This window comes from Grammomys surdaster, unplaced genomic scaffold (assembly GCF_004785775.1).
Source record: "Grammomys surdaster isolate TR1022 unplaced genomic scaffold, NIH_TR_1.0 125562, whole genome shotgun sequence".
NCBI lineage: Eukaryota > Metazoa > Chordata > Mammalia > Rodentia > Muridae > Grammomys > Grammomys surdaster.
Genome location: NW_021620409.1, coordinates 638079 through 653974, shown reverse-complemented (window position 1 = coordinate 653974; position 15896 = coordinate 638079). Strand labels below are relative to the sequence as shown.

General features: G+C 49.0%; 1 protein-coding gene across 1 annotated transcript; it reads left to right on the top strand.

The window, feature by feature from the left end:
- Nucleotides 1-11124: 11124 nt before the first annotated feature.
- Nucleotides 11125-15817, top strand: Myl6b (myosin light chain 6B). The gene is made up of 7 exons (XM_028786717.1): nucleotides 11125-11271; nucleotides 12494-12710; nucleotides 13272-13299; nucleotides 13520-13663; nucleotides 14785-14958; nucleotides 15349-15426; nucleotides 15533-15817. Exons 2-7 carry the CDS (start codon nucleotides 12540-12542, stop codon nucleotides 15559-15561), a joined length of 624 nt encoding a protein of 207 aa, XP_028642550.1. The 5' UTR covers nucleotides 11125-11271; nucleotides 12494-12539; the 3' UTR covers nucleotides 15562-15817.
- The last annotated feature ends 79 nt before the right edge of the window (nucleotides 15818-15896 follow it).

The following is a 15896-nucleotide window of genomic DNA, read 5'->3' as shown; positions in this document are numbered from 1 at the left end:
GGCTACAGAAGGGAGGACTAGTGGCTTACCAGCTATGACACCCTGCAGCACTCAGTCATCCTTAAACAGATATGGGGATGGAATTTTTAGAATGAGGGGCTGGAGAGTTGGCTCGGTGGTTAAAAGCACTTGTTGCTTTAGCAGAGGACTGGGGTTGAGACCCAGCACCCACAGGATACCCCACAATTGTCTGTAGCTTCAGTTCCAGGAGACTCGGCAGGCATGCATGTTGTGTGTGCACACAAATACAGCAAACCATTCATGCACATAAAAACAATTCTAAAAGAAAAAATCACTGTCTTTGTTTTAAAAAGAATACGAAGGAATCATCTGTCGTGGAATTAAATATACTTGTTATTTAGCAAAACCTTGGGGGTTTGGGGGTGGTTGGTTTTTTTCTGTACCCAGGGCCTCATGAATGCTAGCTAGCCAAGTGTTCTTTCACTGAGTTATACCCCTAGTTCTCTTAATTTTGAGAAGGGGGTCTCTCCAAGTTTCCTAGGCTCGATTTAAACTCACTCTGTAGCCCAGACTGACCTTGTACTTGTGATCCTACCTCAGCCTCCTAAGTAGCTGGGACTACAGGCCTGTACCATTGACCTGACTTGTGGTTTAATGTTTTAAGCTTCTGTGTCTATGGTATATGTATGCATTCATGTGTAGGCACGTGTGGTGCAGGTGTGTCTTGCACGCGTGTGTGTGGAGGCCAGTGGTCAACCTCAAGTGTTATTTCTCAGGAACTGTCCACCCTTGCTTTTCATTACAATTATTTAGTGTGCGCGTGCACATGGCTGTGTATATGTGAAGCTCAGAGGAAAACTTGGAGGACTTGGTTTTCCTCGTCTGTCAAGTGGGTCCAGAGATCAAGGTAATCAGCCTTTACACACTGAACCATTCCGCTGGCCTCACCCTTGCTTTTTTTGTTGTTGTTTTTTGTTTTTTTTTGTTTTTTTAGGTTTTTCTGAGACAGGGTTTCTCTATATAGCCCTGGCTGTCCTGGAACTCACTCTGTAGACCAGGCTGGCCTCGAACTCAGAAATCCGCCTGCCTCTACCTCCCAAGTGCTGGGATTAAAGGTGTGTGCCACCACTGCCCGGCTCCTCACCCTTGCCTTTGCAGACAGGATCTTACTATGAATCCTTGGCTGGCCTGGCGCTTGCTGTTGTAGACCAGGCTGGCCTTGAACTCATTGAGATCTGCCTGCCTCTGCCTCCCAAATGCTGGCCCAGACTCAGGTGCCTATGCTTGTACAGTAAGCCATCTCCCCAGCCTGTTTTGAGACATCTTGCCACGTAGCCCAGGCTTGCCTTAAACTTCTGACAGTCCTCCTGCCTCTGCCTGCACAGTTCTGGGTTCACAAGCTTGTGTCACCATGCCCCGTAGCTTTCTCTCTGTATGTGTGTAGTATTAGGGCACAAACGTTCTACCACTGAGCGACTGCTCTAGCTAGCCTCCAAGCAGTTTGCTCTCGATGTGACCGATACCGGCAACTCCCTTCTTGGAATATAGCTTTATTGGACCAAACTATGTGTAGTCGTGAAGAGGGTGTGGCAACTCGGTCATCTGCCCAGCCTTTTCCCTACATAGAGAACCCCCTGGCAGGCATTCCTGGTGGAAGTGCACTACCTCTGAGGGGTTAACCTGCATCCCCAGACACCCTCCCAACCTGGGGTGACTCTGACCCAGTTACAGTTAACAAGATATAAAACAAAGTCAGTTGGGAAGTGGAACATCAGAAGAAAGCAGTTGAAGTCGGGTGGGCATGACAGTTTAAATCCCGGCACTCTGGAGGTGGAGGCAAGAAGATCTGTGAGAGTTCCAGGACAACCAAGGCTATGCCTCGAGACCCTGTTTTAAAATAAAAGACTTACTGCTCGTGCATAGAGGACCCAGGTTTGGTTTCCAGCACCTATTGGGTGGCACAACGGTCTAAGTCCAGTTCCGGGGGGAGCTGATGCTCCATCCTGGCTTCTTTGGACGTTGAACACCAGGCCTGTACATGGTAAATATACATATATGCAGGCAAAATGGCTATACATATAAAATAAGCCTAAAAAGTAAACAACAGCTATCATTAAAAAGTACACATGGGCCGGGCGGTGGTGGCGCACGCCTTTAATCCCAGCACTTGGGAGGCAGAGGCAGGTGGATTTCTGAGTTCGAGGCCAGCCTGGTCTGGTCTACAGAGTGAGTTCCGGGACAGCCAGGACTACACAGAGAAACCCTGTCTCGAAAAAAAAAAAAAAAAAAGTACACATGGGCTGGGTTCCCAGCACCTGTGGCAGCTCAGCTCAGAACCATCCTAGGGGATCTCAGGGCATCTGACGCCCTCTTTTGGACTCTGTGGGCACCAGGCACACAGGTAGGATGAGATAGTCAGTTGGTGGATAAAGCGCGTGCCACAGTCTCGATGACTGGAATCTGAGCCCTAGACCCATATAAAGATAAAGACATTGTGACCGTGACACATGTGCCTTGGCACACATGCCCACATACACCACGCCCATGCCCACGCATGCACATCAAGCCCACGCATGTATTATGCCCACATACAAACGGTTGTTTTTAAAAACAGGGTCTCACGTGGTTGCCCTGGCTGGCCTTGAACTCACAAAGAATTGCCTCAGGAAGAGCTCCCAGGCCAGCCAAGGCTACATAGTGAGACTGTGTCTCAAAAAAAAAAAAAAAAAAAACTAATTTAAAGAAAATTTTTATGAATTGGCTGGGGCCCAGCGACCCTTCTCCCTTCTTTTGCAACGTCTGTTTTAAATCTTTACTACTTCCCAGAGTTCTCTCCTACCTCCTCCTTATCAAGTCAATTTCAGGGTGACAATGTAAAAACAGTAGTGCATGGCCATGTTACCATCCCTCAGGCCCCCAGGGTCCCTCCCTGATAACACCAGCTGTGGTGTCACATCTATCCATTCATTCTACAAATATTTCAGGACCTCGTATGGGCCGGGTGACCTGGCGATGCTTGGTGAGGACAGTGTGTGTGTGCGTGCGTGCGTGCGTGTGTCTTGGAAGACAGTATACAAGTCAAAGGGAACAAGTCAAAGGGAACAAGCTGAGCAACACAGGGACAGGATATCTTTGAAGATCTGCAAAGCTATTGGGTGTGGCTGGACAGAAATGTGACCAGAACAGGAAGTGAGTGTTTGAAGCTGGAGCCGTGGCCCCTCTGTGGGCCGCTGGAAGCCGGTGTGTGCCAGGATGCAGGGCAAGAGCTCAGCCTCAGCCAGGCGGTGGTGGCACACGCCTTTAATCCCAGCACTTGGGATGCAGAGGCAGGCGGATTTCTGAGTTTGAGGCCAGCCTGGTCTACAGAGTGAGTTCCAGGACAGCCAGAAACACACAAAGAAATCCTGTCTCGAAAAACCAAAAAAAAAAAAAAAAAAAAAAAGAGCTCAGCCTGTGATCTATACCCACCACCTACTCTTTATCAAAGCACATGAAAGCTGACTGGAAAGCTGGGCTCCTGGCTCATGTTTTGGCTCCTGTCTGTGATCCCGACACTCGGGAGGCAGGAGGATCGTCACAGTGTGAGGTCAGAGTGGGCTGCATAGTGAGTTCCAGGGCAGCCTGGTGTGGTGGCAAAAACTGTGATCTCAGCATATGGGAGGACCAGAAGCTCAAGGTGATCTTCAGATATATAACCAGTTCCAAGCCTGCCTTGTCTGAGAACAAACAAAAATAAAATATGTGCAGGCCAAATTCCAAATATGGATGAGTTTAAAATAGGGATATGATGTTTAGGATAATGAGAGGTGGGTGGGCAAAGAGGCCCATCTGTTAAAGCTACTTGCCACCGACCCTGACAACCTGTGGTTGACACTCAGAGCCCACCTGGTAGAAAAAAAAGAACCAGTTCTCACAAGCTGTCCCTTGGCCTTAGCACCTATCCACCTCCACCAAAAAAAAAAAAAAAAAAAGTTTTGAAATGACTGTTTACTAAAGCTTAGATTACATTACCTATGTGAAACACGATTTCCAGGCTCTAGCACAGAGGAACAATCTACAAGTTTGTTGTTATAAGAAGTTCCTAGGAGATTTTAAAAACAACAGCTAAGTATGTGACCTCTGCCTTAGTAAACTGCAATAGGAAACCAGCTTTACTTGTTAAAACCAACTTTTCTATTTATACCCCACATCTCACACCGGTCTATAAAAACGACCTAAGAAAGGCTTCGTAAAATGTGTATAAGGCGTCTTCATTATCCTCCTCCTTATTGTGGGTTACATATTGTCCTTGGATTTTTATTGCTGTGACAAAACACCGTGCCCAACATCAAGTTGGGAAGGAAAAGGTTTATTTTGCTCATACTTCCAGGTAACAGTCCATCATTGAGGGAAGTCAGAACAGGGGACTCGAGCAGGGCAGAAACCTGGAGGCAGGAGGTTATGCGGCGGCCGTGGAGGGGTGCTGCTTACTGGCTTGCTCAGCCTGCTTTCTCACAGAATCCAGGGTCATCAGCCGAGGGGTGCCCACACCTTCAACCACTAGTGAAGGAAATGCCCTACAGCGTGATCTCATTTCTCTCAATTGAGGTTCCCGTCTCTCAGATGACTGTAGCCTGTGCATCAAGGTGACATCAGGCTACCAATAACTGACCCCTTGTCAGCTTGACACATAAGCATGTCACTTCAGTATTAAGCCATAACCTTTCCTTTCTGTTCACTCCCAAAATCACACATTAATATCAAGATCACAAAATTTAAAAGTCCCATAGACTTTAAGATTTCAAACTGTAGAGCTAGAGGGAAGGCTCGGTGGTTAAGAGCATTGGATAATCTTTGAAAGGACCTGGGTTCAATTCCCAGCACCTACACAGCAGCTCACAACTGTCTGCAACTCAGTTCAAGGGGATCTGGCCCATCACACAGACACACATGCAGGAAAAACACCAGTGTACATAAAAGTAAATAAATCTTTTAAAAAATTCAGAAGTAAAAGTCCAAAGTCTCTTTAAAATATTCAAAACCACTCCTGTAAAATAAAATATAAGTTACTTTCTTACCTCAAGAGAGAGGTTGCAGCCCGCAGTCCTAGTCTGAACAAAGCAAAACCAAGTTCCAACAGTGTAAACAACTTGGCATCCAATGTCTGGGATTCTCTCATGATCTGAGCTCCTCCCAAGGGCCTGGGTCACTTCTCTGGCTCTGTCCTCTGCAGCACACACAGTTCATCTTTTAGGCTCAGGCTGGCTCTAGTCCATACCTGTTGCTGTTCTTGGTCGTTGTCCCCTGGTACTGGCATCTCCGAAACGCTGGGCTCGTCTACAGCAGCTGGGCTGCACTTTGACCTTTAACCTCTCCTGGGCTCTTTGCAGGGACTCCAGGGCTGCCACACAGGGTCAAACCTCAGCTGGTGTCCATGACCCCTTCGTACCTTTAAAGCAGTTATCAGCTGGGTCACTCTCACACCACCAAGTCCGGCTGCCAGCATGAGGTTCAACCTTGGCTGCCTCTGGACCACAGCTTCTGAGTAAACACTTCCCAAGAGATTTTACTCCAGTGAATCACAGCTGATTCTTCAGCCCCAGCTCATCAGCATTCTTTTTCCTGGAAAAAGCAAAGATTTTACACTAGTGGTTCTGGCCTCTTGTTAGTCTCAACTGATTCTTCAGCTCCAGCTGACCAGACACCAGATTCCCACACAAAAGGCCAGGTAGAGTCTTTGGTTCCCTCTGAAACTCCACAGGCCGGGCTTCTGTGTTCTGCACTGATCTGGACATTTCGATCTTCCAAGCTCCCACAGAGCAGCTTGCTGTGCGTTGAGCACTCAGTGCTTTTCCAGCCCAGAGCTCAAATGCCACCACAACCCTCTACAAACAACAAACAGTAAAAACACATGGCCGGGCATCTCTGTCATAGCCACAGCCCACGGTCCTGGTAACGATCTGTGTCTTAGGTTTTTTCACTGCTGTATGAAACACCAGAAGGGAAAGCAACTTGGAGAGGAAAGGGTTTATTTTGCTTACACTTCCAGGTGTCAGTCCATCAAGGGAATCAATCAGGGCAGAAACCTGGAGGCGGGAGTCGATACAGAGGTCACGGAGCAGTGTGGTTACTGGCTTGCTCAGCTGATTTCTTATAGAACCCGGGAACACCGGTGCTGGGATGGCACCACCCACAATGGGCTGGGCCCTTCCCCATCAATCACTGATTAATAAAATATCCAGGGGACTTGGGGGAGGGGCTGATATTGGGATGTAAAGTGAATAAATTAATGAAAAAAAAAAAGCAAAGAAAATATGCTACAGGCTTGCCTACTTATCTTATGGAGGCATTTTCTCAATTGAGGTTCCCGCCTCTCAGTTGACTCTGGCTCATGTCAAGTTGACATAAAAACTAGCCAGGGCTTATATGTTATGGTTGAGTAGCTTGGTGGTTTTGTGGGAGTGGGGGCTGTCCTTGATTCTTTTGCCTACTTATGGGGCCCTTTGACCCCTACTGAGTTGCCTGGTCCAGCCTTGACCTGATGGGATGAACCAGTCTTTTTTTGTTTTTTTTTTTCGAGACAGGGTTTCTCTGTGTAGTCCTGGCTGTCCTGGAACTCACTCTGTAGACCAGACCAGGCTGGCCTCGAACTCAGAAATCCGCCTGCCTCTGCCTCCCAAGTGCTGGGATAAAAGGCGTGCGCCCGCGCCACCACCGCCCGGCTGGGAAAGAGCCAGTCTTATTGTGCCATTTATTATGCTGTATTTGGTTGAACTTCCTGGGCAGGCTGCTCTTTTCTGAGGGAGCTGTGGGGGGGGATCTGGGGGGGGGAAGAGGGGATGTGGGGGGTACTGGGGGAAGGAGAGGGAGGGGAAACTGTGGCTGAGGTATTGTATATGAGAGAATTAAGAATAAAGCCTAGCCAGCACAATTATCTTTGCTAATATTTTTTTTCTGTAAACTTAGAAAATAAATGTTCTTTCTACCTAAGATACTGTCCATCTCCGCATATCAGCTAGTGTTTAAAAATCTAGTTGTAAACTTGGCAGTGGTGGCCTGCACCTTTAATCCCAGCACTCAGGAGTCAGAGACAGGTGGGTCTCTGAGTTTGAGGTAAGCCTGGTCTCAGAGGGAGTTTGAGGCTAGCCTGGTCTACAGAGGGAGCCCAGGACAGGTGGGTGTACTGAGAGTTTTGGTTTCTTTAAAAACCCATCATGTTATGTGTTTTTGTTTTAAGCCCAGGTGTGGGATATGGGGCTGCTTCAGTTTGTCCACAGCTGCTAACTGTGATTGTCTTGTGCTCCAAGAGGGGCATGGTTTTGCCACCTGCAGATGGTTTAATTCTGCAGAGTCTGGAGAGGGTGTAAATACAAGAGCCCTGAGAAGGCCTGTGGCAGTTGCTGCTCCACTTGCTATATTACTGACTTGCCCCTGGGAACACCACAACCCTAACCTGCAGGAAGCAGCCTATACAGGTCTCCATTCTCTTTCCCCTCTACCCTTTCTCTCCTACCTAGTGTTGGGGGTTGGGAGGGAGATAAAAGTATAAGAACTCAATAAAATAGCTAAAAGGGGAGGGGGAGCCAACAGCAAAGTCTGTACAGAGAAACCCTGTCTCAAAATAAAAATAAAACAAAGACAAGAGGTAGTTGGATGGGGTGAACACACAATTATTCAAGTTTCTGAAATGATACACTGATGTGTGATTATCGGTATTTGTTTTCCTTTCAGGGGTAAGAGGGTAGAGAGCTTGCCTGGCATGCAGAAAGCTCTGGGTTCAACCCCAAGAATCTTAGAACACAGAGTAATTGGGAGGCAGAGCAACAGAGTGAGACCAAGTGGGGGGGGGGAGTCACACTGGATTACACATCTCTTAAGATCACTATATAACTATATAACACCTTGCCTCAAAAAAAAACAGGAAAAAAAATGTCCTTTTTGATGGTGGAGACTGACCCCAGAGCCTGATGGTTGTAGACAACTGCTCTGTCGGCAAGCCCTAGCTTCAGCCCTTACTCACTGCTCTTTTTGACACCAGGCTTGTTGGTTCAACTCGAGCTGAGATTACATTTATCTATCACCACGTCTGCTTTGTGGTTCTTGCTGCTAAGCCGGGGGCAGTGGTGGCGCACGCCTTTAATCCCAGCACTTGGGAGGCAGAGGCAGGTGGATTTCTGAGTTCGAGGCCAGCCTGGTCTACAGAGTGAGCTCCAGGACAGCCAGGGCTACAAACCAAAAAAAAAAAAACAAGCTCTTTTATGTCCCAGCATGGACTAAAACTTCATAGCTGAGGCTAACTTAGAACTTCTAATTCACTTCCAGTCTGGGCCCGAGCATAGAGCAGGTCCCAGGCGGCAGCTCTGTACCCAACCTCAGAAAACTGAGAGAAAGAGGGACTCCCAGGAGCTTTAACTCAGGCAGCATCCCAGGTAAAAATGAACCACCCGTGATGTCTGCTGTTAGAAGTTCTAATCCAGATGCTGGCCTCCGAAATTATACTACTCAGACCTTTGAAGGGCCACTGACAAGAACATCAAACAGCTAGAGATTGACATCACTAATCTGGAGAAATCCCTCGTTTCACTGTCTGAAGAGACCTCCTAAAATCACAAAGATCCTTATTGGACTTGATTTACTCTATTACAATAGAAAAGGTTGTGTACAGCTCTTGACTGTGTACAGCCCTTAAAGAAGAATGTTGCCTTTGCATAGACAAGACAAGGAGGGTTAAAGAGAGTATGAAATAGGTCAGTGAAGGCCCTAAGAAAAATCAGAGAGAGAAAGAGACAGATGAATGCTGGCTGGTACAAGAATTGGTTTTCAGCCTCTACAAGGTTGTCAACCCTACTTCCTCCCATCCTGGGACCATTATTTGGTTTCTTTTTGCTTATTTCTGCTGGTCCCTGGGCCTCAAATAGGTGGACTAATTCTGTGATACAACAGATAAATAATTTGGTAGCAAAACATATTCAGATACATTATCATAAGTTAGCTATGGAGGACCTCGAGACTCAAGGTGAGGTTGTTACTTTATACAGGGTGTTTCCAAAACCCATCTCTACCCAACCTAAAAGGGGAGACTTCTGCCCCTAGACCAAGCAGAGAGGGGCCACCCAGAACCCCCTCTGATAGGCGATCTGAATTCTTGCTTAGGCTGAGAGGCTAAGCACTGCAAGGGAATATAAAAAAAAGATAAATATATCTCTCTGGATTCCCTGAGGGACAAGCCTGACTGCATAGGGGTTGATGTCAAAAGTATCCCCTCTCCAGGAAAAAGACATCGGGATGGGTATGGCCCTCATGCCTCACTGGACAACGACAGGGGGACCGGAGCCATTACAAGGTCCCCTTCAATTACTGGAGGTCAGGCCTCTATCCCCGCCTTCGCAAGATTAGAATTGCCACAGCCCTTCTATACTTAGAAAAGGGAGGAGATGTCAGGGGCAGCGCTGCTTACACACTGAAGGCCTAAAATCAACCATAGGCCTAAAATCAGCAATAGGTCTGTCATACATGTATACTAACACCAAGTCTTGGGTCTCAGTGGAAAAACATTGAAACAGATGGCTATAAGCTAATGTAAACAGGCAGCTTTTGTGGAAATTTACAAGCCTGAGTAGTCATAGACCTTGTAAATAGGTAGCCTGGGCAGACAATACCAACTTAGATAAGGTCAAGCGAGTCATAGGCAGAGTCATAGTGACTTGTCCCCTAACCTTCACCCAGCCAATACCCTATTCTGAAGATATCTGTATTCCCCCTGAACACCCACACTCCAGTGTCATTCCCTTCCCCACATCCTGCCTTTCTGTGTTTATAATCCCTGTGTGAATGAATTACGATTTGAGAAAAAATAAATTATATATATAAAAAAAGAACTTCTAATTCTCCTGGCTCCACCTCTTTCTCCCTCTCATCCCTCCCCCACCCCCTCCGTCCTCTGTGTAGTCCTGGCTGTCCTGGAACTTCACTCACATAAAAATAAAACCCTGGGCTAGGCATAGTGGTGCATGCCTTTATTCCTTACACTAAGGAGGCAGAGGCAGGTGGATCTCTGTTCGTTCCAGGACGGTCAGGGCTATGTAGACAGACCCTGTCTCAATAAAACAAACAAATATGAGACCTTAAAAAAATGTTATGTCTAATCATGAGTTACTTTACAGGGGAGCCAAATGACAGTATAGGCTCTTCTGAGCCCGAACTCCTTGTCACCTCCACAGAGAGTACCTCCAGAGAGGTCACTCCCTTTATTAGTGCAGTCTGAGGAGCAGAGCCACCTGGAATATTTTTCCTGTATCAGGTTATTCCTTTCTTTTCTGCTCTGAGTCTGGATTTTACGTAGCCCAGGCTGGCCTCAACTCCCTACGAAGAATCAATGACATCTGATTCTTCCTGTCTCCACCTCCAGAGTGCTGGGATCCAGAGCTTTGTGCAAGCACTCTACCAACTGCGCTACATTCTTTGCACCCGTACAGACCTTTTCAACTCTTCGGAGCTCTCTCCAGCCAGGGAAGGTCCGTTTCTGGCTACAAAATTGGCTTATGCCTCATTCTTCCTATGTCGCCGCTGGGAGTTTTCTACCCTGAGCTATTTCTGGTCCACTTTCTTGCACAAGCTCTAGTATGAGGCGCGCCGCCAGAGTTATTTATTCATCTGGTTCGGGACGGTGGGCCGGTTCCCTCTCTGCACCCAGACCTTTGGTAAACGCCACGGAGAAAGTGCAAATACTCAGGCTGGGCAATGGTGTCGGAAAGAGAAGGAAGGGCTGCAGAGGCCAGAGCTGTATTTGTTGGGTATCTCCCGGGATAGACCGCGGTGCTTAGGCGACCTCAGCAGACACGGAGGAGAGTCGGGAGCAGATGACCAGGCTAAACTGTACTTCAGCTTCTAGGTCCTTCGGCTAAGATCAAATGTGTAAAAAATAAAAATGCAAAACTCTGCAAGTTACACGATTCCGCAGCTAACAGCCGGAGGAAGCCAAAGCAGCCCTAGCCGCCGCCCCGCCCACCGACCGGCCACGCCCGCCGCCCGGTCCCGCCCCTAGCCTTGCGGGCATTCCGTGGGTCTGCAGCCTTAGGGTCATGGGTGGGGATTGCTCAAGCCCTTTCAATTCCGGAACCGGCGCACGCCTCAGAGCCTGAGTCACCAACTGCCACCACGGGCCGGAAGTCACCGCCAACTCTCACCGCTGCGGAAAGGTTTCCTGTGAGCCGGCGGGTGCGCGCGGACTACAACTCCCAGCATGCTCTGCGGCCGCCGCAGTTAACCCTTCAGGGACCGGAGCTGCCCTGAGTCCCGCCCCCCACCTGCCCCTTCCTCGGACCCGGCAAGGTGAGTTTTGAGGGGTTGGGAGGGCCTTTTTCCTCTCTAAGGCTTAGGAGTGAGTGTAAGTGTGGGAAACAGGTGTGTTGTTTGCGGAAGGATTCCTTATTTTCCAAAAATGGGACAATTTGCAGTAAAAAGATTCTGACGCCCTTTTACAAATGGGAGACACACTGCTATTCTGTGAACTCCGAGGCCTAAGTGGAATGACCAGTCTCTCATAATGCTACCTAAATCTTCTTTATCCAAGAACAGAGTAACCAGAAACTCATTCTAGCTCCTAAACGTCATTCTTTCCCTTTGCCAGTGCTTCCAGCAAGGTTTGTGACTCCAAGCTGAGCTAAGGTTTTTGTTGTGATCCTGATTGGTGTTGTGCCAGTGAATACCTATGAACTACTTAGGAGATCCTGTAACCTTTTGGGATATTAGAGGGCTTATTGTCTCCCAGGGCCCCCTCCCTCTGTGTGTGTGTGTGTGTGTGTGTGTGTGTGTGTGTGTGTCTGTGTTTCTTCCATGTTCATTAGGCGTCCTAGCCTTTTGTCTGGTTTGAATAACATTGTGTCTTGTTGGAAAATGTTCCTTCTTTAGAATTATGTGTGACAGATGTTAAACCTTGCCTACACTGGAACCCCTAAATCAGCATTAGGTATAGCAGACAGTGGGTAATGCCATGCTCTGGTACATAGTTCCAGGTTGGGGGTAGGTGGGGGCCCAGGGACTGTAAGTTCTAAGGATAAGGGAATGGGCAGAAGGGAGTGAAAAGGCCTCCTTCTCTCTCTCACCTTTTACTATTCTCAGAACACATTTTAAAACTTCCCACTTGACGCCAGACCCCCCTCCTCTACCCCCACTCCACCCTGAGTCCTTGGCTTGCTTGGGCTTTTCCACGGTCTAAAACTAAGGCAAGTTTTTGTTTGTTTCTTAGTTTAGTTTTTTTCCCCTCTTCCCTTAGCTCCTATCTCAGAATCACTGGCAAACATCCTATCTTCACCCTGGAGGTTAACAGTCCCTGTTCTTGTTTCTTCCCTTAAAGAAAACATTCTGTTCTGCTTTAGGGGAGTGGTGTCAGAGGAAAGAATACTTTGGGGGCAGGAGTCCTGAACCACAGGAGGCCAGAGGAGTGAGGGCAGACAGGCATAAGTCTCTTCTCCCTCACCCTTGCCAACTGGCTCCCTGTCCCTGCCGCTGCCCCCGCCCCTTGACATCCCAGACTCCCTGCCTATTTAAACAGAGATGGGTGCCCCCGTCGGCACATTGTTCTTCGGCCACCTGACATCATGCCTCCCAAGAAGGATGCTCCGGTGAAGAAACCAGCAGGGCCCTCCATCTCTAAGCCTGCTGCCAAGTCTACGGCAGGGACCCCTCTAGCCAAGACCAAGGCTGAGTCGGCTGCTCCCCAGACCCCTGCAAAAACCCAGGAGCCCCCTGTTGATCTCTCCAAAGTGGTGGTGAGTTCTGGGGAGTCCTGAGGAAGCGTAAATCTGGAAGGCATAGTTCACAGATGCAGTGCAGCCTTGGGGATCAGGGAATATGTGGAAAGGGTAGGGAATGAATGAACACTGGAATGAGGCTGGGGCTCCCCGGCCAGGCCAGTTTCCAAAGTGAAGGGAGAGAGGTGCTGTCTGGCCCCCTGTTCAACTCAGAAGGCCACATCTCTGAACCCCAGGAGGAGAGACTGAAGAGGACAGACTTGTTAGACAATCACAGCTGGGGGTAGGGGTAAATTTAGCCTTTGTTCAGCCCCCAGTTATGTGAGGGATGCAGAACTCGGGGTAGCAGGAGGGAAGGGAACAGGTGGCATGGGATTAACCCTGTTCCCAAGAAACCCTCCCCGTATAATTCCTCTTGGGATTCTCCCAAGGCCCAGAGCTGGGAATGGGACTAAAGTGGCCAGGCTCCCAGCCTCATCTCTTTGAGCCCCTCCCCAGAAGTGGCTGCCAGTTGGTTATGGTAGAGAGGGACTGAATAAGCCCTGTCATCTCCTCACCTGCCCTTTTTGTCCCCTACAGATCGAGTTTAACAAGGACCAGCTGGAGGGTGAGGAGAAGCCCATTTCCTAAGCCCTATTGTCCAACCCCAGACTCCTGGTCAGATTCTCTGTTCTCCTAACGACAGTCCTGACCTTGAAACCTCCCACACTTGTCCTGTTCTCCTCCCTCCCGTGCCCAGCCCAAGCACATAATTTCTGAAGCAAACCTCCCTTCTGTCTGGAGGTGATGGGAATCCCTGGTCACATTGCCTTCTCCTTACATCTCAGAGTACAGAGAGGCCTTCGAGTTGTTTGACCGAACAGGTGATGGCAAGATCCTGTACAGCCAGTGTGGGGACCTGATGCGGGCCCTGGGCCAGAACCCTACCAATGCTGAGGTGCTCAAGGTCCTGGGGAACCCCAAGAGTGATGGTGAGAGGAACCTTGAGATTTGTGGGGTTTCAGTTTTCTTCTTCTTGATGTTGGAGGTTGAATACAGGGTTCTGCCTGGGCCACTGAACCCATTTCTAGCCAGCAACTTTCTCTTCATCCTTTTTTTTTTTTTTTTTGAGACAGGATTTCAGTATCCCAGCCAAGAGTGAACTTAAACTCTGTCCCTCCTACCTCCACCTCCTGTCTACTGCCCACTGGAGTGGTGGAATTACTCCACTTTATGTGGTGCTGGGTTGAATCCAGGGCCTCAGGCAAGCCAGGCAAGCCCTTTATTACTGAGGTACTTTTACTTTTTGAGACAGGTGCTCACCAAATTACTCAGGTTGGCCTGGAACCTACAGTTAGCAGCCCTAAGCCCCAGTTTTCTTTCTTTTTAAATTTTTAATTATTATTATTTGGATAGTTGTTATTATTATTATTATTTTGGTTTGTTTTTTCGAGACAGGGTTTCTCTGTGTAGCCCTGGCTGTCCTGGAACTCACTCTGTAAACCAGGCTAGCCTCGAACTCTCGAACTCAGAAATCCGCCTGCCTCTGCCTCCCAAGTGCTGGGATTAAAGGCGTGCGCCACCACCGCCCGGCTGATAGTTGTTATTAATAATAATAATATTATACAGGGTCTCTCTACATAGCCCTGCTTAGCCTGGAACTCACTATATAGACTAGGCTGTCTCAAACTCAGAGATCTGCCTTCCTCTGCCTCAGTGCTGGGACTGAAGGTGTGGCCACCACACGTGGATTAGCAGTTCTCTCTGTTTTGGGTTTTGAGTGTGTCCTGCTTCATCCACCCTTCCTTCTTTTTTTTTCTGTTGAGATAGTCTTAAGTTGTTCTGGCTGGCTTTGAATTTGCCCGGTAGCTGTGATTACAAAACTGCCCCGCCAGGCCTGGTAACAATATCGATTTTCAATGACAGAATATTGGTAAAGTGACAGAGGATGCTGGGATGGATCTCAGGACTCAAAAACTATCAAGCACAGGGAAGGAAAACATCCTGAATGCTGAAGGGGGTGAAAGTCACTCTAGTAGGGTTGGATGACACTGGATCCCACACCTCAGTGATATCTCCACCCCCTTTTCTCTCACCTCTGTCTAACTGCCAGAGCTGAAGTCCCGACGTGTAGACTTTGAGACGTTCCTGCCCATGCTGCAGGCAGTGGCCAAGAACCGGGACCAAGGCACATATGAGGACTACCTAGAGGGGCTTCGTGTGTTTGACAAAGAGGGCAACGGCAAAGTCATGGGAGCGGAGCTCAGACATGTCCTTACCACTCTCGGTGAGGCAGGGCCCCGAACTGTGGGGTGGAGAAGTGGGTGGACCTAGAAGAGCTAGGTAGAGCCTGGAATGGGCTTATGGCCCTGCAGAGGGCCAGCATTGTGAAGGCAGAACTTGAGGGACTCGATCATCTAGAGGCTAAAGTGTCCAACGGTGAGCCGAGGGCAGGGAATGCGGTGGGAGCCTCGTGTCCCTCTTTGCAAGCCACACTTGTGTCCATGCAAGTCTCAACCCCTGAAGCTTGTTGTTCAAGGCTTTCACCAGCTCCAAGGCACTGTTGATATGTGCCTTATGGAAAGAAAAAGGGCAGGGTGGGAGGTCGAGCCACCCTGAGAGTGGCTTGGGTTTAGTGAGGCATGGAAGTCGGGGGCTCTAACTGTTTTGGGTTCAGGAGAGAAGATGACTGAGGAAGAGGTAGAGACTGTTCTGGCAGGCCACGAGGACAGCAACGGCTGCATCAACTATGAGGGTGAGGGGGCAGGATGACCCGGGGGTGAGGAGTCTTGAGGTGGGTGGGAGGACCCTCAGTTACCCGAAGGTCAGTTTCTGAAGTCCTCTGGTCTCCTCTTGTGCAGCCTTCCTGAAGCACATCCTAAGCCTCTGAGCTCCGCAATGGTCCTCCAGCCCCTAGTGTCCTCTTGAGAGGCAAGGGTCCTCGATCAAACGGTCAGAAGCGCAGGCAGTGCGTTTCCCCGTCCGACTGGAGCGCAGCCGCCAGGGCTGGACAACTTTCTTCCCACCCCGCCCCACCCCACGTAGAACCTGCAGTGTCGGAGATTTGCCCCACCTCCGGTGTGGCCAGAAGCGCGTTCCTGCCACTAGGGGGCACTGACAGTTTTGAATAAAAACGTGGTTCCTGGTTTGGTTTCCGACTGTTTTCTTTTGAGAAAGGGGAAGGAGGGGAGCGGGTAGGCTTCTCTTCTGCAAAAGCCCGAATCC